Genomic DNA, 24,759 nt, shown 5'->3' on the forward strand with positions numbered 1-24,759 from the left:
CGTGAAGTCTAGTGTAGTCTGGGACCCTCACCATGCACCGTGTTTTTCCGCTCCTTCCAGGCGCCGGGTAGAGCGGCGACAGTCTCTGATAGATTAGCACCAGTTTGGTCCTGGACCTGGATCTACAAAGCAGCAACACTTCGAGGAAGAAACAACTCCAGGTCACGCAGAGGACGTAGGGCGGAGAATTGCAAAAGGAGAGAGTGTGGGAGATGTGACGAAGGGGAAGGAAGCACTTCCCAGCCTGGCAACCTGACCTTCTAGGGCTAACCACTCCCCCGCAGAGCCACAGCCAAGGGACTATGAAAGAGGTAGGCGACTGGTGGCCTGGGCCCCTATCAATCCCGTCCCCCTCTCGTTGTTGTCTCTGCTGGAGCGCTACCGGCTTTGCATTCCAGCATCCCCAAAGCCATTGGCTAAGTCATATCCAGGAGGACCAGGTAAGAGGGACGTGACCCGGGCTCCAGGAATCTTGGCCGCTGTCCTGTCTGCCCTGTTCTTCCACATAAATGTCTGGAGCGATTTTTGCGCCTCTGGAGGGCCTAGGTGCCCTGGATGCTGCGAGTGGCCATCCACTCGTGTGTCCGCTGTGCCACGCACAGTACGAGCGCCCGTGCCTGCTGGACTGTTTCCACAACTTCTGCGCTGGCTGCTTGCGTGGCCGGGCCACCGATGGCCGCCTGTCCTGTCCACTGTGCCAGTAAGTGCCCCAAATCCAGAGAGGGTGAAGTTTGCCCTGATCCTGGGGAGGGCCTACGTAGGTGAGGTTCCGAGCCTAGGCAGGAGACATGAGAACAGTCTGTTATCATAAACAGAATTATTGTTACCGAAACCCCCTTATAGGTTAGGTTAACAGAGGCAGTTAGATGACCCTTACCACAAGCTTCCCAGAGTCAGGGGGGGCTACGGTAGGGCTGGAGGAGAGGTGCGGGTGCTCAGAATGTCCCAGTGAGATAAGAGGTCTGTTGGGTAACTGTTCCCGTATAATATAGACAGGCTTACGCAGTCACTGGGCAGGGTAGAGCCCTCAGGTCGAGCTGGCTGCTGTATTTATATCAGACCCCACTACCCTGATACTGCTATTTTTAGCTCCTGCCTGGAATGTGAAGGGTAGTGGGGAGAGATTCCTCCAAGGGTGTCCAGATCTTGGCTGCAGCCTTTCTGCAGGCACCAGACTCTGGTGAAGGCTCCCAGTGGCCTCCCACCAGTGGACCGGCTGCTGCAGTTCCTGGTGGACAGCTCTGGGGATGGCGTGGAGGCCGTGTGCTGTGCCAACTGTGACCTGGAGTGCAGCAAGCAGGTGAGAGGGCAGAAGGCGGCGGGTGTCAGACGACACGGTCCCTAACACTTAGAGCATGTCCAGATGTGTCCTAGTAATGAACAAGCATCAATGAAGTCTCCAGCCACCTTCTGGGGTCCCTTGGACTCCAGACATGCCCCCATTGTTCCCACTGGTGGGGAGAGCAAGATCCAGGAAAAAAAAAATAACTTGAGCCAATACCCAGATAGGAACAGGAGTCAAGGCCATTCAACTCAGGGAGAGCTAACTTTAGGGTCCCCAGGTCAGGGTGGAGTTATGAGCTATCACGGGAGCAGTGGCTTAGTTCCCAGGTCTAGGGGACTCTTGGTGACCCTCTACTACTTAAGCACACAGAGGTAGCTAAAGCCAATATTGTTTGCAGCTGTAAGTAGCTGGAGGGACAGCAGGGGGCTGGAGGGAAGGCACCCACCCTTATGCAATGGCATGTAGCAGTCTGATGGCCCTGGAGCAGGAAAGAGGCTCAGAGAGAGTACACACCTCATGATGAAAAAGCTTCACCCAGGAATAAAGATGGCAGGCAAGGCAGGGGGCGGGGCTATGAGGAAATGGTCTTGGCTCTCAATGTAAAGACTGGGAGGCTTCGGGGCAGGAGCGAGGGGTCCGTGGTTAAGACACTGGCTACTCTTCCAGAGGACTGGGGCTCAATTGCGGTCACCCACATGGTGGCTCACACCTGTCTGTAACTCCAGTCCTAGGGGAATTGGTTTCCCTTCCCGTTTCCAAGGGCAGCAGGGATGCACGCGTTACACGGACAGACAGACAGACATCCAGGCAAATATAAGAAAATCCTTTTTAAAAAGAGAGAAAGAGGGGCTGGAGAGATGGCTCAGAGGTTAAGAGCACTGACTGCTCTTCCGAAGGTCCCAAGTTCAATTCCCAGCAACCACATGGTGGCTCACAACCATCTGTAATATGGGATCCGATGCCCTCTTCTGGTGTGTCTGAAGACAGCTATAGTGTACTCATATACATAAAATAAATAAAAGAGAGAGAGAGAGAGAGAGAGAGAGAGAGAGAGAGAGAGAGAGAGAAAACCAGTATTGGGCCAGCTGGATATCAGCGGGTAGAAATACTCGCTGATTTGAGTTTGACCTCTGACCTCCACGCACATTCTCTGGCACACATGTACCTGCACACAGGTGGTTAAAAAAACCAAAATGACGCCGGGCGGTGGTGGCGCACGCCTTTAATCCCAGCACTTGGGAGGCAGAGGTAGGCGGATTTCTGAGTTTGAGGCCAGCCTGGTCTACAGAGTGAGTTCCAGGACAGCCAGGGCTATACAGAGAAACCCTGTCTCGAAACACCAAAAAAAAAAAGGACAAGTGAGCCTTGAGAGCTAAGGAGACAGATGGCTGGCTCAGCAGTAAGAACACTGGCTGCTCTTCCAGAGGTCCTGAGTTCAATTCCCAGCAACCACATGGCAGCTCACAACCCCACACAGATACACATATAGGAAAAAATCACCAGAGCACGTGAAATGAAAATAAACATTTTTAAGAGAAGTAGGGTTTGATGGATCACAGCCATGGCTATGGCCATTACACCCCAAGCTCTGGACTCAGCCCTGGGGCTGCCCCTGAGTCCCTGAGGGTGCTTATACAACATGCCCTTCCCCACTGAGTTCTCACTCCAGATGGCCGAAGAAATCTGAGTGGGGGGATGGTCTCCCCTCCTCTGCTTCCTCTCACTGTCCCTGGGTCCCAGGCTACCATGCACCTTGCCGTCAGACACTGAGGTGGCAGCCTCTATCCACAGCTGGTTCCTGTAGGGAGAAGGGTATGCTGGAGCTCAGAAGCCTGACAGGGCCCAGGGCTTGTGATTTGGCCTAGTTTGCCAAGCTGGGAAAAGACGGTGATCAAGTGGGCCTGCCTGTGGAGCCAATGCTTGGTGCCTGGGCAGGGGCACACCACCATGTCCATTATTGAGAGTACCAAGGGGGCCTGATGCTTGTGCTATCTCCTCGAAGGCTTTACACTACAGTGTCTGGGAACTGCCTCTCTAAGCCCCCTGCCCTCCCTACACCTACTTGCCTAGCCCTGGTTGTCCTGGTTTTTTTTTTTTTTTTTTAATTTTATTTGCTTTTTTAAAAATGTGTATGGGTGTTTTGTCCGCCTATATGTCTGTGCACCAAGTGGGTGTTTGGTGTCCTCAGAAGCCAGAAGAGGACCTCAGATCCCCTAGGATGGGTGTTGCAGACGGTTGTGCACATCCTGACTCGAACGCAAGTCCTCTGGAAGAGCAGCCAGTGCTCGTAACTGCTGAGCCATCTGTCCAGCCCCCAACACCCTCATCTTAATCTGGGGTGTAGTGGAGCCCAGGGAGGAGGGTCAGGAAGTTGGCACCGCAGGTGGGGACACTTGCTGCCTTTCCCAGAACCCACTCGCATGGTGTGTTACTTGGGCACTCACCCACAAACACAAGTGAATCGATAAAAGTAATTTTTAATTAATGTAAGTTCCGCTACTGGGGACTGGAGGAAGGAGCTGGGTTTAGTCGGCCCCTTCCCTGGGCTAGGACTGATGCATTCAACGACACGATGACTGTGGTCCTAGTACTGGGTTTAGTTGTGTTTTTAGAACTCTAGCCCGAGGCCAGGGCGGTCTGAGCCAGTTCTCGGTCCCCAGGACTCAGAGACCACCTATTTCTGCAACACCTGCGGGCAACCCCTGTGCGCGCGCTGCCGCGAAGAGACGCACCGCGCGCGCATGTTCGCGCGCCACGACATTGTAGCCCTGGGCCAGCGCAGCCGCGACGTGATCCAGAAGTGTAGTGAGTGAGGCACACCTTGACCAGGGGCGGGGACCAGGCGGGCCTGTCTCCGGGCTCTCATCACTGCGCCTCGCCCCCAGCGCTACATTCGGAGCCCTACATCATGTTTTCCACCGACAAGAAGTCGCTGCTGTGCATCCGCTGCTTTCGGGACATGCAGGGGTGGGTAGAGGGAGCAGGCAGGGAATGGGCGGAGCGTGGACGGAGCGGATCTTAGTAGCTGCTTCCCGCCAGGGAGAGCCGGGCCCACTGTGAGGACCTGGAGTCCGCTTACGTGCAAGGTTGCGAGCGGCTGGAGCAGGCGGTGCTGGTGAGAGAGAGGGACCAAGGAGCGGGATGGGGTGGGGGCTGCGAGAACGCGGAGGAGTGGAGTTGAGACCCTGCTGTTCCCAGGCAGTGAAGGCCCTGCAGACAGCCACGAAAGAGGCCATCGCGCTGCTACAGGCCATGGTGGAAGAGGTGAGGCACAGTGCCGCCGAAGAAGAGGCAGCCATCCACGCACTCTTTGGCAGCATGCAGGTGAGGGGTGGGACCAGGAACTTCCCGGGGACCCTCATGGAGTTTCCAGTGTAGCGGCAGGTGTTAAGTCACATTGCCTTTTAGGCATTAATCACAGTTGCCTGCAGAGTTCCAGAGGATGCAGTCTTTTAACACCAGACTAGGCTAGTGTTAGAAGACTGCACCAGAGAGGAGACACTTAGACGGTGGAAGCACCTAGGTTCTCAGGCAGTGTCATGCAGGAAGGAGGAAGGCCACACGGCAGAGCTCTATGCTAAGCATTCGGTCTGTGCCTATGCCCCAAGGCATTATGGTAGGGGATGGCAGAGCCAGGTCCGCAGGTCAGTGGTGGGCTCTCTCTCCCAGGACAGACTGGCAGAGAGGAAAGCGCTGCTACTGCAGACTGTGCAAAGGTGAGTAGTGAAGTCCCTGCCCCCACCCTCCACCTCCGGCTCAGAGCAATTCCACTTCACACTGGAGGTGGGCTGGGGAGAGGACACACAGGTGGCTGTCACCAAAAGTGGGCAGGGTGTTCCCAGTGAAGAAAGGAAGAAGAAACAGGGAAGCCCCCCCACACACACACACACAGTTGGTGGGAAGCCCACCATGGTGGTGCAAGCCTGTAATTGTAGCTCTTGGAAGGTAGAGGCGGGCAGATCAGGAGTTCAAAGCCAGCTTCTGCTACACATCTAGTTCAAAACCAGCCTGGGCCACAGGAGACTTTGCTTCAACAATCAAACAAACAAACAAACAAAACAAAACCCCGAGCTAAGAAAATGGTTCAGTCAGTACAAGCCACAGAAACACAAGGATCCAAAGTCACACCTCCAGTACACAGTTTAAAACAATGCAGTGGCCATAGCTATACTCCCAACCACCCCCCCAGGCAAGCAGAGACAAGATGACTCCTGGGGCTCACTAACCAGACAGCCTAGCCAATGGGTGATCTCCGAGTTCAGTGAGATGCTGTCTCAAAAAGCAAGGTTGAAGGTTATCAAGGAAGACACCTGCTGTTGACCTCTGGCCTCCATATGCTTATGTATACATGATGTGCATCCTGTCACACAAGCACACAATGAACAACACACATACACACACACACACACACACTAGTGAAGAGACGGGGCTGTAGATTGCAAGATCCTCCAGGTGGGGCAGGCATCCCCTCCCTTGGAGACCATGCAGCCTAGCCCGCCCCTCCCCCAGCCAATATGAAGAGAAGGACAAAGCCTTCAAGGAACAGCTGACCCACCTGGCCTCCTTGCTGCCCACCCTACAGGTAAGGTTGAGGGTGTGTAGGGCTGGACACAGCCCACAGCCCAGACAGTGAGCACGCCCCCTCCCCCGCAGGTTCACCTGGTCATCTGCTCTTCCTTCCTCACCTTGGCCAGCAAAGCTGAGTTTCTGGATCTGGGTTATGTGAGTGTGTCCGGCTCCTGCAGGATCCCCTCTCCCCTGTCCTCACTGTCTCACATCGTCTGCAGGGTGGCTGGGGGTCTCTGGGCTTCTCTTCCCTTCCACCACAAGCCCTTTTCGGACCAGGTGAATCCCTTTTAAAGGGACAGTGAGCATAAGAAGCCTCTGTCCCACCAAACTGCAGCGCCCGTCTGCGGGACCCCACCTCCCTTCCTATGGGTGTGGGTAGTACCTGTGTCTGGGCCACTCCTAGAGGAAGGATGGAACTTCTAAGGGAGCCAAGGTCAAACGTCCGCTAGACCAGCTCCAGTGCCTTCATTTTTCTCTCCCACCCTGGCTGCTACCTCCTTGTCACACCCCCTCGTCCTGAACTCTTTCCCTGCGGCAGGAGCTGATGGAGAGACTTCAAGGCATCGTCAGGCGGCCTCATCGCCTAAGACCGGCTCAGAGCAGCAAGGTGCGCGGGCGCCCCGTCGGGGGTCGGGGCTGGGGGACACCGGGTTAGGAGAAGAACTGCTCATGACCCAATCCCCGGTCCAGATCGCCAGCGACCACCGCGCAGAGTTCGCGCGCTGCCTGGAGCCGCTGCTGCTGCTGGGGCCACGCCGGGCTGCGTCCACCGCGGGCGGCACCAACACGTGAGCCAACCAGGCGGGCGAGCGAGATCACTGAGAAAGGCGGGGAGGGGGTGCGGTCAAAGCGCCACCAGAGCGCCCAGCTCCGCTCTTGGGGTCTGGGCCAGTCGACAGTCTGAGACGGAGGGACGTGGACTAGCCCTTGAGAACGCTGGGACAGGAAGCCTGGGGCAGGCGAGCAGCTTGGTCAGGAACGGCTGAGAGACTGGGTGTTCCTCAGTTCCTGCACCGCTTTCAAGCAGGCTGGGCTGGACACTTTCGGGGGTGTATGGAGGGGTGCAGAGTCACTGTGAATCGGAGTTTCCGGCACAGTTGAAAGCCTGAGAGCCTCGGAGAGATTTAAAGTTGTGAAGCCAGCATGTGCAGGGCTGAGCTCTCCAACCCAGATCCAAGAGAGCCAGTGAGAGCAGCTGTCAGTTCAGATCTTATGTGTCATGGGAGTGAGCGCACCTCGCACCTCGGTGTGACCAGATCCAACCCGGGGTGCGGGGTGGGGATGGGGGTGGCTTTTAGAAACCACCAAATCACGTAGTTGCCCTTCCTTTGGCCTTGCCAGGGGCCCTTGAGAGCTTCCAGGAGTTCTATCCTGCGGGTGGGTTGAGGGGTCAGTGGCTCCCTGAGCAGCCAAGGGAGTCGGAGGAGGGAAGGACCAACCCTCTCCCCTATGCACACTGGCTTTCTCCGCAGGTTGGCAGGAGGCTCAGGCCCCAAGGTGCTGAAGACACCCAGCTGTCCCTCTCCAGTGGGAAAGATGTCAGGGTCACCTGTCCAGAAACCCTTGCCACACCGTTCCACTAGCACGAAGGTGCTCCTGGCGGAGGGCGAGGACACACCCTTCACAGAACACTGCCGCCATTATGAGGATTCCTTTCGGGTGAGGGGGCTGGGCAACGGCAGGGTTGCGAGGCCCCACCCCTTCTTCGTTAAGAGCCTGTTGTCTGGCTGGAAGCCACTCCTCCACCAGAGGACCGGGCAGTAGCGACGCCCCCTCTCATCTCCTGCCACAGGGTCTGCAGGTGGAGGTGCAGAACCTGAAGGACCAGGTCCAGGAACTGCACCGAGACCTCACGAAGCACCACTCCGTCATCAAGGCAGAGATCATGGGGGATGTCCTGCACAGGTCCCTGCTGCTGGACACGCAGATCGCTTCCCAGTATGCCTCCATAGAAGGCATGAGAGCCATCTTCCAGGAGGTAACCTCTCCCAGGAGCTCAATCTAGCCTTGGCTACAGAAGGCACTTGGCAGGAAGCGGGGAGAGTGCCTGGTATGGTACCTTGCCAGACCCTCATGCTGGCGGTTCTGTGGCTGGAGGCTTTGCTCCTGAGAAATATGCGGACCAGCTTGGTGTGTGGTGTGTGTGGCTCTCGGAGCAGAAACACTAGCAGCGAAATGTCTCTTCCCCATCCCAAGTGGCACACTGCTCTTCTCTTTCAGATTTGGGAGGAGTCCTACCAGCGAGTAGCTACCCAGCAGGAGATTTATGAAGGTCCCCGGCAGCAGTGCTCCGTGTTAATCCCCATGGGAGCAGGGGAGGGGCCAGTCAGCCACTAATGGTGCACGCTCACACACAGGCACGCATGCACATTCACGCACATGCACACACACACATACACACAGGCATGCATGCACATTCGCACACGCACATTCACACATGCACACGCACATTCACACACACGCGCGCACACACACACACACACACACACACACACACCTGCTCTTTCCCAGTTTTTGCCTCACATCTGCATCTGGGGTTAAGATCCAGCAGGTGGAATGTCCACACCACATGCTGCAACTTTGGATCACAGATGTCACTTTAAGTTGGCATCTCTAGGTGGTACCAGGCTTGGGAACAAGAATCTAACACCAACCAACATCCAACACTCTGGCCTTGACCTTACAGCCCAGCTCCATGACCTCCTCCAGCTGAAGCAGGAGAATGCTTATCTTACCACCATCATCAAGCAGATCACACCCTACATCCGCTCCATTGCCAGGGTGAAGGAGCGGCTGGAGCCCAGGTGAGAATATATAGGAAAGATGCCAGTGGGGAAGCCGGCAACCCAGGCTGCCAGGTTCTGGCAAACCCAGTATTAGAATCTGCAAAGGTCTGCCTAAGAAGTGGCAGTGCACCCTGTAGGCTGAGGCAGCCTGAGGCTAGCCTCACCCACCCAGCCAGACTTCTCAAACAAAGGAAGAAAAACTTCTAAAGAGTGTTAACTGAGCAGGCCAGGCCCAGGATTCCTGACAGTGCACTGTGACCTTACTCTTCTCCGAAGCCCGCAGACCTGTCTTGAAATCTCACAGGATGAGGTGATTGCAACCACTGTGTTTCCCCTCAGTCTGGAAGTCCGTGACTTTTGCTTTGGGGTTTGGTGCCAACTTGACCGGTTCTCCTTTGTGTGGGACACTGGCCTCCCTGTCACCTTTTCCCCTTGTAGGTTTTGTGTACTTCCTGAACAGCTGCTTCTGTCTTCTTGCCCATTTTATGGCTTTTCTTTCCGTTTTCTGCTGTTTCTGGTGTTTGTGCACCTTTAGTGCCAGAATCCAGGAGGCAGCGGCAAGCAGATCTCTGTGAGTTTGAGGCCAACTTAGTCTACATGACAAATTGCAGGCCAGCCAGGATTAAATAAATAGTAAGGCCCTATCTCCAAAAAAAAAAAAAAAAAAAAAAAAAAAAGTGTGTTTGTGTACATGTATTCATAGGCACACACGTGTGCTAGAGAGCTCGTGTGGAGGAATGATCGACCATCAGCAGGAGTCATCCCTGTGGGTTCTGGGCATCATACTGAAGTCCTCCGGCATGGGAGCACCTCTCTGACTTTCAAGTTCCCTTCGGTACTCTATTCTTAGTGCCTGCTGTTTCCTGGGGACACTCTCTTGCCACTGAGTAGAAAGCTCTGATTTCTTCTTCAGGAAGCTGTGGCTAAGGCCCGCTTCCTCTGATAGATAGTCCTTGTCCAGGTGTTTGTTCTCTATGTTGCAGGTGACCCTGGCTCATCTGCACAGCTCTAGGCCTGCAAGGTGCACCAGAGGGACACCTCCGAGGCCTGCAGATTTTGGTCCTTTCCTGGTTTCCTTCCCTGGAGGCCTCTGTGTGGGGCTGGGTGCTGCTCCCTCTCTTTGGGCTCTGGGCGCTCTCGGCTATGCTTTACACATTGTTTCCCTGTGGCTAGCCATCTCCTGGTTCCTGGCTGCTCCGATCCTCAGCCTACTGCCTGAATGGTGGTTTCTCCCAGGCGTTTCTCATCTTCCTATCTCTCCCAGGGTGACCCCACTCATGACCCTGCCCCCCTCCTCTCCTTTCCCCTCCCATGTGCACGTGCATGTTCACACTATGGACTAAACCACCTCCAGCTACATCCATCTTGGTGTCTCTGTGAGGGGGGCCAAGGCTCTTCAGCTCAGCAGTGGCCAACAGAAGTCTGGACATCCCCCCACCACATCCAGCTCCTTATTGTGGTCAATGGCATCACATGTGGTCAGAGCCTGGGGTGGGCTTGATTCCTTTTCTCACCTGTGCCTTTTTTTTCCTCTTACTTTGTTTTGTTGCTCGAGACAGAGTTTCTCTGTGTAGCCTCCGCTGTCCTGGAACTCACTCTATAAACCAGGCTGACCTCAAACTCAGAGATCCACCACCTCTGCCTCCCAAGTGCTCGGATTAAAGGCATGAGTCATGACACCCATTTTTAACCCATACCAAAAGCCACAGACTGAACTCTCCATTCTAGCCCATTCTCTCTGTCCCTTGCTGTCACAAGTCAACCCTCCTGTGGCCTTCAAGGTGTCCCATAGTCACGACATTTTAAGTCTACAATCCCTATCGCAACAGGACATGGCAGCTCTCCAGGGCCCCTCTGCTCACCTCTGTCATGCCACACAACACCATGGCCACAGTGGCCTTTCAGCTCCCCATGGAGCAGCTGCACTAGCCCCCATGTCTGGACCTTGGCCTGAAAGCTTTGTGTTCCAGGCTGTCGCATGGGGCCTCATTGATGTCAACAAAAGATGTCCCATATTGCCAGCTAAAGCAGGCCTGGCACTCCCTATTACCTGGCCTATTGTTTCCTTTGTCCTGAGGTGTCATCCTGGACCACCAGATAGCTTGTGAGAGCCAGGCCTGACCAGTGGCTCCAGCAAACCTCTAGGCCTTGGTAAATGTTCCCAGACCAAGGGAGAAGCCTTAGTATGCCCTGGGCGATCTACTGCTTCCTGGTCTGGGTGCAGTGTGAAGTTGAAGCCACCAGGTGGGACTTCCCTGCTCTTACGCAGCCTAGACGGTTTCTCTCACCCAGGTTCCAGGTGCCTTCGGATGAGAACGTGGAGCACCGGCAGAACATGTATGACGAAGGCAGGGATGGCGAGATCCCAGCCAGGTAAGGCAGGTTCTTTCCAGCCTGAGTGAGTGATCTGGCAAGACGCAGACTTTGGGACAAACAAGGTTTGCGTGCTGAACCCTCTGAAAGCCAGCACAGCTCCTGGAAAACAACAGACACCCAGGTTCTCCTGCAGTGTCGGCTGGCCGCTCCCAGGACACTCTGAGAACTGGGAAGGAGGTTGAACAGCTAGAGCCATGCTCTGTGTATGTCCAAGAGAGATAAAAGACCTAGGTTGTAAAACAAACGGGCTGGGGAGATGGCTCAGGGATAAACGCTTGACCTTCAATGACCACATTAATAATTCCTGCATGTCATTCCAGGCGAATGGTGGTGCACACCTTTAGGCACAGAACTAAGGAGGCAGAGGCAGGAGGATCCTTGTGAGTTTGAGGGCAGGAAATGTAAACATATACATATTTATATATGTTTAAATATATACATCTACATATATCTCCCACCCCCCAAACCCCTGGAACAGCCAGGGCTACATAATGAGTCCTTGCCTAAAAACAGAACAAGCCAAACAGCTGAGTGTCATTTCAGCACTGGAGACAGGAGGAACCCTGGGGCTTCCAGGCCACCATCAGAGCCTGCCCACCTGAAAAGCTCTAGGCCAGTGAGAGACTGTCGTCCCCTGACCCCCAGTGTGGCTGGGGCCTGAGGAACAGTACCCTAGGTTGTCCTCTGGCTCCACATGCACATGTATGTAATGTGTAACACATGAGCACGCACACACACTCCCCACCTCCATGTTTTACCACTGTACTAGAGAGATGGAAGTTGGACTGTAAGGGCTTAAAACTAGCCTGGGCTACTTGGAGAATTTAGGCCAGTTTGGGCTACACTGCAATATGATCACTCCAAAACAATAAAGCAGAAACAGGCAAGCGTCACTGAGGCAGAGGCCTTGTACTCGGGGCTGTCTGAAGCAGTGTTGAAGGTCTCCCGCTTCTGCACAAAGTTGATGTGCTGTAGGGCAGCCCCAGGCCATGGGCCCCACCAGTGTGAGCTGCGGAAATGCTTAGATGCCCTGGTGTTTGAGCTGCCAACAGCCATGACCTGGGGTGACTCACTGCAGACAGCAGGCTCGAGAGGCAGGTACTTTATCGTCTCTGTGAGTGTCTATTATGAAAGCTGGGCACAGTGAAGTGACAGGGGCGGGGTCATCCAGCTCACATCAAACTGTTCTTGTAGAACTGATGCAGGATGCACCATCAAGAAAAGAGACAAGGCTTCTGAGCCCAGTGGAGGCGGCTGGGCCCTGAGCAGTCTCCCCGAAGGGCCTTCACTAAAGAACCAAGACCGCCTCAGGCCCAAGTTGGAAGGAGATGAGAAGTGGGGAGCTGGCTCAGGGCCTAAAGGGGCTTGCTACCAAGCCTGACAGCCTGGATGGACACAGCAGAAGGAAAGAACTAACTCCCATGCATTTACGCAATAAAGGAGGCATGGAAAATCCCAGTGAGGGTGACTCCCCGTGGAGAGAGCAGCTTAGTGACTGGGTCAGAGCTTTCTGAAGACTGGCACACAGGCTGTGAGCATGACTCAGAGGTTAGGAACACTGCTGCTCTTTCAGAGGACCTGGGGTTCGGACCCCAGAACCCACATGGTGCTCACAACCACCTCTAACTCTAGTCCATGTATGTAGCACACAGACATGCAGGTAAAATAAGTACACAAATAAATCTTAAAAACTTTAAACTTCACGACCCACAGTCTGTTCTGGGAGGGTAAATGATGCCTCCGATTCACGTCTTAAGACAGCACTCAGCTCGACTCACCTACACAGCGAACGCCAGTTTTCCGTCATCACACAGACAATTTCCGTGTGATTTCCTCAACTGCTCTCAGGTGCCCACAAGTGCTAAAGCAGTGGTTCTCACCTGGGGGTCGCAACCCCTTTGGAGTCCTGTATCAGACATCCTGCATGTCAGATATTCATATTACTATTCATAACAGTAACAAAATTACAGTTATGAAGTAGCACTGAAGTCATTTCATGGTTGGGGGTCACTGCAACCTGAGGAACTGTACTAGAGGGTTCTTCCCGGGCAGCATTAGGAAGGCTGAGAACCACTGTGCTCAGAAGACAGCCAAAATACACATGACTTGACGCTGGTGGCGCTCAACTCTCGAGACACGGTTATCGGGCATATTTCTACAGTCTGCACAGCCACACTTGTTCATAGTGAAACCAAGTACAGTTTTATTTAAGAATTAGAAAGAATATTCAGTATCTGTGAAAGAAAATCCCATTTAATATATTTAAATAAACATTTCTGTATGTAAAAAGAAGAGACAGTGACTACTCCATAGTTCTTCCTTGCAATGGGTCAGACAAGCTGCCTCCACTCAGGACGGAGGCCTGCCGAGCTCAGGACGAGCGAGGGACAAGCTTCACAGCCAGGCAGCTGCCTGCTCGCTCACCCGCCCATGAGGAGGCTGAGGGCTCTACCTTGCTGCCACAGTAAAGCAGAGATACCTAAGACAGGGGAGAATGCAGAGGAGGAACAGGCCTCACTGGGTGTTTTGAGGAGGCAGCCCAGGAGCTTTGGCTGAGCCCTCAGGGATTTGTCCTGAGTGGCCAAGCTTAGCAACTAAGTGGGAAGAATTGATAAGGCTATACCCTAGGTCCAAGCAGCAGCTCCCACCAAGGACACCGCTGTTAAACTTCCTGCCCTGCTTGGAGGCCATTACAAACTGCCATGAAGCTTGTAGCAGCTGCGGGGCCTCCCGAATGCTTCCTGCCCCATGACTGCCAAGTAGCCTTTTTTTCTGTAAGGTACCCACTTTCCACACAAAATCCTCTACTCTGAAGCCTGTAAGTAGACAAATCAATCCCCGGGCAACTCCTTACTCTGTGGAAACCCTAGGACATGGCAGCCCTTGTAACACCTGAAAAGCCGGGATCAAATGGATCCCGGATGAAAAGCAGGATCAAATGGATCCTGCTGCCACCTGTCACGGCTGCATTCATAAGGTTAGGCCAGTATCCAGCCCACAGCAGCAGAGACCAATCACCTGCCAAATCCTGCCTGGAAGAGGCTCATATTCCCTTGTGGCTTGCCCACTGCCATGCTGGGAGTGAGTGTCAGAAGGGCGGCCTGGTCTTCCACTGCCCACATCCTTGGGCTGCTCTTTAAAGACCACCGCCTCAATCTCCTAGGGTACAATCCAGCATCTCACCAAGAGACCCCAAGGCTGGGGTCCCTCTCTGTGGGGTGTCTTAAGGCTGAACTTTCTGGCCTCTGGCAGGTGGAGGGTGACAACAAATGCCAACACTGAGCCATACCACCCACAATGCCAAGGGCTGTCATTAGCTACTCTCCATCCACCAAAAAGACAACTTCATGACCCTCAAGGGGAATGGGAGGCTGGAGCCAGCCCAGCTTAGATGCACTGAGAAAGAGCTGGGTACAACTGCCCAAAATCCATTCCCTCCCGTTTTCAGCCTAGTGAGCGGGGTAGGCTGCAGGAAGTGTGGTCTGTCTCCACTCATATCACCATGGTTATTCTCCGGCAGCTTGGTGTGGACAACAGCCATGGCTACCACAGCGCTCCCAAGCCTCAGGTCCTGAAGGTTGGCAGCTCCTGAGCCAACTGGCCTTACACAGTAACTGGCAAACCCGTAAGCCTCTTTGGTATATAGAGCAACACAAAAATTAAGCCAAAAAATCTAAAATAAATTACTTCCGCCAGGCGGTGGTGGCCCACGCCTTTAATCCCAGCACTTGGGAGGCAGAGGCAGGCGGATTTCGAGTTCGAGGCAGCCTGGTCTACAGAGTGAGTTCCAGGACAGCCAGGGCTACACAGAGAAACCCTGTCTTGAAAAAAAAACAAAAAAACAAAAAAACAAAAAAAAAAAAAAAAAAAATTACCTCCAAGCTGGCAGAATGTTTTTTGGACACACATTAGCGCACACATTGCTTTTTCACACAGACACCTGGTTCTCCTCTTAAGATTTCATTATGTCATCCAGCTAGCTCACCTTCCCACAACACCCCTGTGAGGGAGGCAGTCGCGACCCCGCCCCAATGGGAGGCGCCAGCCCAGGAGGGCGTGGAAATGAGCAGTGCTCTGGCCACACCCCCACCTCCACCCAAGTCAGCATCACTGCAGGGCTGGGAAGTGGTCTCAGAGTCCTGGCTGCAGCATCCATGATGCCTGCAGGCTGGCCCAGGGAACACTTGCAGCTGGGCTGGCTTGAGGCTCTCCTGGCAGCTTCGCTGCTTACTACACTGACCAGGGCACTGAGGCTTCTGGATTCTCAAATAGTTTTGGTGGAGGAACTGACGCTCCCAGGACAGACCTCCAAGACCAGCCACACGTGCCTATTAGCGCTGCCTAGAGTCCAGCAGCAGCGGTTCACTGTGGCACAGAACCGCAGTCCTGTTTAACCGGCCATCCAGCACACTGTGAGCGCCAAAGTCAACATCCCCCGTGGGGGCACGGCTGACTGTCACGTCGTTCCTGAAGATGCCAACGCTGCCACTGCAGACATCAAGCCCCAGGTCAGCACCCATGTGGACTTGCGTCCTGCTGGATTCCAGCTTGGCATTAATTACCAACCCCACTTTGGTATCCTGGTGGAGACCTGGCCTACGCACAGCAAGCTGCCAGCATGCTTAGCGACACCATGGCCACTGTTAGGGCCTGGGCTTGCCTGACCTGATATACCAAGTGTGCTTCTGTGCACTGGTGTGCTTGTGAAGGAAGGAGTCTTCTGAGGCCTGAGAAGACAGAGCTGTACTCAAGAATTACCAGATGGCTGAAGGCCAGGAATATTAAGATACATTTTTTTCTTCAACCCAGCAAAGTCTGCTCAGTGGTACAGGGGAGAAGGAAAAGATTTTTCTCAAGTCTGAGAGGACCTGGCTGCTGCAGAGAGGACTATGCAGGCTGATCTGGATTCTGCTGGAGCTGGCGGGGAAGGCGAGGTACACCAATCCCTTCAGCACGCCTTTTATCAGAGCTGGTGTGAGCTGAGACACACTCATATCTTCCTGCTGGATTCTCCACCCAGCTGCGCTCAGCTTGGCAGACTGTAAGACTCTTCTACATCTCAAGGTAGAAGCTCTGAGGAAGGACCTCACACCAGGACCAGGCTCTTGTCCAGTCCAGGATTAATCAAGGGCTGCACCTCTGAAAGCTTTTGTGCTAAACACAGAGGAAGCCGATGTTCTTCCAGGCCGGCAGAACAAAGGTGCTAACAAAACTCAACCAGGCCTCTCCACTGTGGACTGTTGAGGGTTAATCTGCCTCAAGTTGCAGGTGTGTGAGCTATGCTGGAACCTTCTGCAAACACTTGCTGCAGCAGTAGGGTGACTTACTTTGAACAAGCTATGATAAATGAGAACAAACACACACACACACACACACACACACACACACACACAAAGCACACGGCGGGCAGCTTTCTCAGTGTTAGCATGGACATTACTTCCTAGGGGAACAGACAAGCCAAGGCCAGGACCTTGGGAGAACCCTGGGGCCCCATACCCTCAGCTCAGGTTCAAAGGCTACTCAAAAGCTGCAGGGCACCTGAGGGTCTCCCTGCAGCCGTGTACCAGCTGGACTTAGAAACTCCGAGGCAGGAAGGTTCAGTGTCCTTGGAATCTACACTGCTATTTTTATAAAATTGGTGTGTAAGTATGATTAAATGTAAGGTGGGTGAGCCGAGGGCAGAGGTCTTTAGAGTTAACGCAGCTGCTCATGCACTCATGGGCGGACAAAGGTTAAAGCTGGGTTGTGTTGTGGGGTAAATGAAAGGTTTTTATGCATCCTGAATGCTGACATCCGGCACTCTGACCACTCCTCCAGCGGGCTGAGTGCTGCAAAGGCAGTGTCCACCTCCCCAGTGTCCTGGTCACCGTGCAGACACACCCTGCCCTAAGGGGCGTAAGACTGTGGCTTGGCTCATCACCCTGCACTGAGGAAGAGGCTGGCACGCTCCTTGCTTGGCCTGCTTCCCTGCAGGAGATGGCTGTGGTGGCTCCTTTGGACCTAAGGTCTTCTCAACATTAGGTCCTGGGTGACGTTCTGAGGAGTAATCAGTTCCATATAAAACAATTAAGAAAACTCACTCTGCAGTGCCCAAGTTGAAACAGTTTTGTCCTAGGCTGTGCAGGGCCAGAGAGTCCCTGGTCCCACGGGGCCTCACCCGTCATAGCTCCACCTTGACCCCCTTTATGAAAGGCAGGCCTGTGGGCACCCTCTTCTTATAATCCAAGTACTCCTCCCCAAAGAAGTGAATCAGCGAGATCTCCTCCTCTTCTGTGCGATCCCGGAAGAAGCGCCACACCGTCAGAGCATAGACCACGCCACAGATGGGATTACACAGCATCACCTGGAAGAGGAATCACGGAGACCCATGGTCAGAGCAGGTCAGAGCAGCCCAATGCCCAAGCATCTTCTCCCCTAGGACTTCTTGCTGGAGCCCGGAAGACTCCAGAGAACTGTGTGTGACAGCACTCACGTCCCCGGGAGTCATGCTGATGGCTGCACCCTTTTGTACCTGTCTCTGTGATTTTCCTTAGTAAGCGAGACCACCACGGTCACAATGAAGGAGCACTTGGGTTTCAATCATAGGTAACATATGCCCCTGTCTGCACTCAAGTGTGAACCTGATGGAGGAGCTCACACTGGTGTCTCTGTCCGCCCTGACTACTGCCCACCTGAACATACTTGCCAGCCTGGGACCCTTGCCTCCTCCCCTCAAGGCCATGTAAGCCAAAGGTTACTCCACCATCTGAGCTTTCAAAACAACATCACCTTTCAGAGATCACTCTGCTCAGAAAGTAACAGTGTCCACAAGTCAGAAAGGCTGTGTCTGGCCGCCTTTATACATGACTTCCTCTTTACACACACACACACACACACACACACACACACACACACACACACACACACACACACCCTTGCCCTACCTGGCTCTCCAGCCAAAAAGTCCCTCAAAGCTGAAAGCATTCCCAGCTCCTAGAAGCTTCCTTTGTTGCTGTGGAAACCACTAACCCAGCCCTCCCCATGGCAGGCACCAGGAACCATCCGGTGATACCAGGCACCTGCACTGCTCACCGAGTATGTGCTGTTCCTAGCACCGTGCTGAGACACTAAACCTTCACCCAGTTGACTCGGCAGCCTTATTCCCACACTAGTGTCCTGGCTTTTAGGGTAGGCAAGGGAAGCCTCAGTGACCAGGCCCCGCCCACCTGGCAGCAAAAAGTCACAGCTGGGCAGCCTTGATGGCAAGTTATTTCATCATCAGTAAAAACCTTCTACTGAGCTGGGACATCAGATTCCAGTGTATCACCAGCACCATTCCAGTTAAGAGGAAAAATCGTGTGTTGTATAAGGGTTAAGTACTGTTGCAAGTCTTACTTGCAACACATGCGTGCAAGCACCTGCCCCCTCACACACCCAGGGAAGCATTGTACCAGGGAACAATGTAGAAAATACCCATTATCCAAAAAGGTATGAAAAATCCTTCCGCTCTAAAGCACTTAGGCACACACAGGCACTTAAGGCAAATTACACTCATCGCCTCCCTTCAGTGTGTCCCCAGGGCTGTGACTGCAAGAGAACATCGTGACTCGTCTCAGAGACACAAAGCTCTGAAAGACATGCTGCCGTCGCCTGCCCCGCCACAGCGTTATGGGGTCACCACAATCCCCGAGGCCCATCACCAGGGATGGGATGTCTGGGTCCCCCGTGATCTACCCAGGCTCTAGTTACACTCTCTGGCCAAGCTGTTCTAGGACTAAGTATAGAATCCAGAGAAAGCTGTCAAAGCCAGGGGCTCGTCTGCATCCGGGACAGCGAGCCCACAGCACTCATTAACCCGGCAGGGCCTGGCCTCATTTACAGCTATTTTTTGATGCAAACCCACTGAGCCACCAAAGGGTGGCTGAGGACACTCCCTCCCCAAAGCCTACCTTCCCTCGGCCAAGCTGTCCCAGACCCGAGTCAGAGCAGCAGAAGGGGGCCCAATGCAGGGTAGAACTGTGCCTCTGCCACCAGAGGTCCCATGCCCAGAAGCAGGCAGTCCTAGACGCTGCCTTTCAGAAGGCAGTATGGCCGTCTCTTCCCACTGCTGGCCACCGTGCTTTACCCCACTAACATCCTGGGCTCCCCTGCTCCTGTCCTAAAGCTCTCTCCCTGCAGGTGTTCACCTCTGTGCTCCTGGAAGCTGCAAGACACCACTTGCCTGCCTGTGGTTTTCCTTTTAAAGAATAAACTGTCGTCAAGTTTAAAACAAATAAAGCAATTAACTCAAAACAACGTCCTGATTTTACCTCTAAAACACTGAAAAGCTAGATCTGGTCTCCAGCTTTTAGAGTCACGGCCTGCAACATGCCAGGGAGCACATGAGCAAAACAGCCTGTGCACACACTAAGACACTTAAGTGCACACGTAAGTGGTGTGTGTATAGTGTGTCAATTACAATTCAATTTAAGAAACGTAAAAAAGTCAAGACAACGTAAAAAAGACAGGAGGGTTACAAGTTCAAACTTAGCTTGGGCCATAAAGCAAGAACCTGTGTCAAGATACCAAAAAGAAACTTAGAAAACTAAGTTCCCAGGGAAGCAGTGTCAACTCTGGTACTATACCTGGGTGCCGATACTCCAGTAAAACCAGCCCACATAGGAGGGGTGCCGGCACCAAGCGTACACCCCACTTGTCACCAAAGTGTGGGTGTCTGACTTTTCACTCTGCACCACGTGGTTGAAGTTGGAGCCAGCTGTAAACATGGCAGCTTTCCTCAGGCATTCTCCGAAGACCACCATCAATAGCCCAGTGGCGCTGAGCCAGGTAATCTGCTTCAGTTCTGCACAAACAGACAAAGAGAGTGGGGGCACTGGGGTGCTGATCCCCCTTCACTATTTGAAACGAACCTATTCCCTACAGAGAGGAACACCAGAAACCACCCAGGGGCAACTGGCATTTCTCACACATTAAACCTGATTATAAGAAACCTCCAACCCGCCAGGCGGTGGTGGCGCACAACTTTAATCCCAGCACTTGGGAGGCAGAGGCAGGCGGATTTCTGAGTTCGAGGCCAGCCTGGTCTACAGAGTGAGCTCCAGGACAGCCAGGGCTACACAGAGAAACCCTGTCTTGAAAAACCCAAAAAAAAAAAAAAAAAAAAAAAAAAAAAAAAAAAAAAAAAAGAAAGAAAGAAAAAAAAAAGAAACCTCCAACCCCACGTTAAGTGCCAACACATGAGCTGTAAGCAGCTCGCCCTGTCTGGGCGGACTGGCTCTGTCCTTCCCTAAGGAGTAAGGGCTACTGAGAAAAGCAGAGAGAGTTCTGAGTCTCAAAGTCAGCCCTCGGACCCACATCTGGCTTTTGGGGAAGTTTAAGTGTGCTCCCAATTCAGAGGATTTTATATAAAACCCCGTGAAACGTTCACGTTACGGAGAGTATTCAGGCCCAAACCTCATCTAGTCCAATAGGAAAACTGAGATTCCAGCCATGCAGGCGGGGCTCCATCTTAGGTGGTACCTGCTTAGGGCAAAATGCTAATGTCCTGGATTGGAAACCCAGAAGCAGAATCCCCAGCAAGTGGAGTCTGTCCTTTACAGACAGCTTAGGGCGAGGAGAGAGCTGGGGAGATTAGACCTGAGAGGTGAGTCAACGTCACCCTCTCAGCCGGCTCCAGAGGCGCCCTTCTCTCCCACACCGAGGAAAGTAGGGCACACCAACCTGGCCAAAAGATGTTTTCAATCGTGAACTCTATCCAAGAAGACAGGGCAGCTACTGTGTACTCCAGACTGTGATTCAGGAGGAAGGAGTCCAAGGACAGACTTTTGGGATTATTGACAGCTGTCACTAAGTACTCAGAATAGTGGAACAGGGACAGCGAGCACACGTACCTATTTAAAAACAGAAAGAGGTAAAGCGGGCAAGAGAACCAAGTCAGGCAAAAGCACAGGCCCGGTCTGCTCAACCGCCCCGAACTGGCGTGTGGCGCTGCTGTCACCCACCTGCGCAACACCAGGCACAGGCACACGCGCACGCTCGCTCACACACACACACACACACACACACACACACACACACACGCCCTTCCTTCCCTCTCCAGCAGGCACAAGTGCGGTTCCGTGGTGCTGTTATGTTTCTGAATGTCACAGACAAAACTAAAAGATCTCCATAGGTGACGGAGTGACTCTGGTCCCTTTACTCCTTTAATATGACAACTTCACATGTTAACATGAGAGGGGAGATATCAACAAAGTAGTGACGCATGTGGGAAACAAAATTCAACAGAACTGAAATAATTCCAGCAAAGAAGGATTAGATGGCTCAGCGTACTGATAATAGGAGATAAAGCTTTTTACCTTGAAGCCACGTTCATATCCAAGTCAGAGGCTAGAAGGCTCAAGGGACTGAACTCATAGTGTAGGGGAAAGTCCTACACTGGCTGTGGGGGGAGCACTAGCCGGGACCTAATAGAAACCGAGATGGAAAAGGCTTAGAAGACACCGGGAGACTCGCCCCTGCCCATCACCGCGGACCTGCACCCCTTCAGGGAACGGCTTATCACAGCAAATCACAGCAACTTCGGGTGAGGGGCCCTCTGGAGAGGGCACAGGGAGACCCCGTTTCCATCCACCACAGACATAATCCACTAACATGCACAGTCGTGTTCACGAGCTGAAGTGTGGGGATTCGGGGAAGGCAAGAGGCTGCTTCTTCAGGATCCTAACCAGCCTCCTGTTCTGTCAAGAGCCCAGACGGGGATGAGGAGAGGCCACTACTCGCCCACTGCTGCCAACCCTCACCTCAACACCATCCATCGCTCCCAAAGTCTCTCTTACCAGCCAAAGTGATTCCAAGAGGACTGGCTGAAACTTAGCAGCACACCGCAGCCAAACACAAAGCCAAGGAAACAAGCTCTGATGGCTATCTGAAACACACCCAAAAAGGCCTCGTCACCACCAGATGTTCGATGTGCAGAGCTGAAACCCAGACTGCAGATTATCCTGGATTTAGCGAGGCCCTCAGTGAGCACAGTCCACTTGCTCAAGAGATAAAGAGGATGCTTGGGCTTAAACCCTGTTCTTGTCCAGCCCGCTCTAGCCTTGGTTACCTATCTAAATCATGGGAATAACAACATTGTTGTGCTTTAGGGCAGCGCAGAGAATTCACCATACAAAGCACCTAAGAATAACCAATTTTAACGGGCACGATAACTGTTATTACTGCTAGCAGCAGCAGGTCTAACTACGGACAAACTGTTTAAGCCCAGTTTACGGCTGACGCCCCCAAGTCAACGACTCCAGCTCTCGAACTCTGTGCCCCGTCACCTCTGTGAAGCGGGGCGTTTGACCAGCAGGTAAAACACCACACCTGACATTACATAAACTAAAATTTCGTGGGTTAGCTCACCTCCCACCTGACGGGCGTCTGCTGATCGGCAGGAAATCAACACCCACAGCTACAAGTGAGTCGCTCCTGTGACCTCAACTTATGGTTGACACAGAAGCCCGTGGGAGGCATCCCCGCGGTGAGGGGCAATGGGGGTGAACCTACCACCGACGGACTAGGTAATATAATGTTCCTTTAACGCACTCCCGCTAGACCAGTTCCCATACCTGCTCCTCGCCTGCCCGGTCCCTATCCCCAGTCCATCTACCCAGACCTGCCTGACGGATCCTGATCCCCGCGCCCGGACTTCCCGGTTCTAATGTACCTGTTCCACCTACCCTGGCCCCGTCCCTGCCTGATCCGACCGGTCCCTGATCCCCGTCGACCCGGGCTCATCTGTCTCCAGCTCCAGTGCACGCGTCCCTCCCTGCCCTAGCTCGGTCCAGCCTGGTCCGCACCTACTCCGCCCACTCTGCCCCGAGCCCGCCTGGTCCAGGTCCACCCCGACCCTGGTCCGGGTCCGAGTCTGGAGTCCCGGTCTACCGGTCCATCCTGTCCGTCCCGCCCTGTGCCTGGTCCGTGTCCGGGTCAACCAGTCCACCGGTCCCGCCCGCCCGCCCGGTCCCTCCGCACCCGGCCCGCACCTGGTAGCGCGGCGGCCGGTAGAGCAGTAGCAGCAGCGCGTTGAGCCCGGCCACGTAGAGCGCCAGCCCGGTGCGGCCCTGCAGGCCGGCGCGCGTGAGCAGCGGCAGAGCGAGCACCGAGGCTCCAAGGAGAAAGGTAGCGAGGCTGAGGCGCGCCTCGGAGCCCGGCGGAACCCGCGCCGCGCAGCCCGCCATGGCGCAGGGCGGCGGAAGAGCCGGCGGCGGACTAGCGGGCCGAAGCGCCGACTGTAGCCGGGGAAACCCGAAGGCCGCGCCTGCGCACTCCGCCGCCGACGCCGGCTCGGGAAGGGCAAGTGCCCGGAGCTGTGCGCTGCCGGCGAGGTCTCGCGAGACTGCCGCCGCGCGCGGCTGAGGGCCGGAATTAGAGCGAGCGAGCGCTGCGCTCCGCAGGCCCCGCCCCGCAGCTCGGGACAGCGTGACGTCGCAGAGGGGCGACGCAGCAACCCGGAAGTAGCCTCGGCGCTCTGCAGAAGTTCGTCCTAAGTTTAAATCCCAAGAGACAACTGGGCCTAACCGACCTCTGGAGCGAACCGAGACACTGCGCAGGCGCGAGCGGGTCCCGTGAGACGCTTTAGCACTCGCATTCGTGGCCTCCCCGAAATGAGATACTCCTAAGTGGGGTGCGGTCCTCGCTTGATCTGGGGAGAAGGATTGAACTCAGAGAGTTAACTTTAGGTAGCAACATTTTGGACGGTTTTCCTTGATCCACGTAGATCGTGTGTGCGTGTTTTCCATGTTGCCTATAGTGAGATGTGCGTGTTAAGTTTTACACCATTTTTAAATCTATACATTTGCACACCTATGTATTTGTACATCTTTACGAGGCACAACACAAGGTGCTTTGACCGGGCTGGAATCCTTTTGTTTTATAAAAAATAAAGATATGTCTGTTAGAGGCTCGTTATGGTGAGGTGTGGGTGGCGTGCGTCGGCAGACCTATGCTGAGGCATCCCTTCCCCTGAGGTACCAGCCATACGACGGGCATCGATGTGTTTATAAAAAGAAAAAGAGATATAGAATATTTTCTGTGGGTGTGTGGTGAGGTATGGGGGGAAGGAGGTATGTCAGCGGGCCCATGCCAAGGCATACCTTACCCCTGAGGGACCAACCACACGAGGATATAGTATAGAGTTAATTTAGGGCATGGGAAGGGGAGGTAAGAGGGTAGGAAAAGAGAGAGAGAGAGAGAGAGAGAGAGAGAGAGAGAGAGAGAGAGAGAGAGAGAGAGAAAGAAGGAAGAAGGAGGAAGAAGAAGAAGAAGGAAGAAGGAGGAGGAGGAGGAGGAGAGGTAAAGGCCCACTATGAGTACGTGAAGAGAGGGGGAAGGTGTGAAGGGACAGAGAGATCAAGAGAGAGCAAGAGAACAAGAGAGAGGAGAGGGGCAAGCAGCCCTTTTTATAGTGGGCCAGGACTACCTGGCTGTTGCCAGGCAACTGTGGGGCGGAGCATACCTCGCTGTTGCCCTGTAATTGTGGGGGTGGAGTTCAGACAGAATGCTAACAGGTATAGTGTAGAATAGAGTTTATTTGGGGCATGGGAAGGGGAGTTGAGAAGGGAGTAGAGACAGAGAAGGGCCGGCCAGGAACTCGTGGAAAGAGAGACAGACAGACAGACAGACAAGAATATAAGAGCAGAGCAAGGAGGGAGGGCAAACAGCTCCTTTTATAGTAAGCCAGGCCTTTCCCACTGTTGCCAGGCAACTGTGGGGTAGAGC

General features: G+C 53.9%; 2 protein-coding genes across 5 annotated transcripts; one reads left to right on the plus strand and one right to left on the minus strand.

Moving 5' to 3' along the window:
* Positions 1-207: 207 nt before the first annotated feature.
* Rnf207 (ring finger protein 207) lies at positions 208-13,163 on the plus strand. 4 transcript variants are annotated; one of them, XM_076933646.1, is made up of 18 exons: positions 208-311; positions 399-700; positions 1,168-1,300; positions 3,946-4,090; positions 4,171-4,252; positions 4,325-4,400; positions 4,484-4,609; positions 4,955-5,001; positions 5,795-5,867; positions 5,939-6,007; positions 6,393-6,461; positions 6,545-6,642; positions 7,327-7,513; positions 7,647-7,832; positions 8,075-8,126; positions 8,541-8,658; positions 10,915-11,013; positions 12,211-13,163. In XM_076933646.1, the coding sequence occupies exons 2-18, from the start codon at positions 510-512 to the stop codon at positions 12,395-12,397; spliced, it is 1,938 nt and encodes a 645-aa protein (XP_076789761.1). In that variant the 5' UTR covers positions 208-311; positions 399-509; the 3' UTR covers positions 12,398-13,163. The 4 variants fall into 4 exon arrangements, with proteins under 4 accessions (XP_076789761.1, XP_034357931.1, XP_076789763.1 ...); XM_034502040.2 differs by having other exon boundaries at positions 10,933-11,013; XM_076933648.1 differs by having other exon boundaries at positions 4,484-4,549.
* Positions 13,164-13,192: 29 nt separating this feature from the next.
* Positions 13,193-23,509, minus strand: Icmt (isoprenylcysteine carboxyl methyltransferase). Its single transcript, XM_034502041.2, has 5 exons — positions 23,025-23,509; positions 21,831-21,919; positions 20,716-20,885; positions 19,620-19,837; positions 13,193-17,359 (listed from the first exon to the last, which is right to left on the minus strand). Exons 1-5 carry the CDS (start codon positions 23,217-23,219, stop codon positions 17,177-17,179), a joined length of 855 nt encoding a protein of 284 aa, XP_034357932.1. The 5' UTR covers positions 23,220-23,509; the 3' UTR covers positions 13,193-17,176.
* Between the last annotated feature and the right edge of the window lie 1,250 nt (positions 23,510-24,759).

This window comes from Arvicanthis niloticus, chromosome 5 (assembly GCF_011762505.2).
Source record: "Arvicanthis niloticus isolate mArvNil1 chromosome 5, mArvNil1.pat.X, whole genome shotgun sequence".
Lineage (NCBI taxonomy): Eukaryota > Metazoa > Chordata > Mammalia > Rodentia > Muridae > Arvicanthis > Arvicanthis niloticus.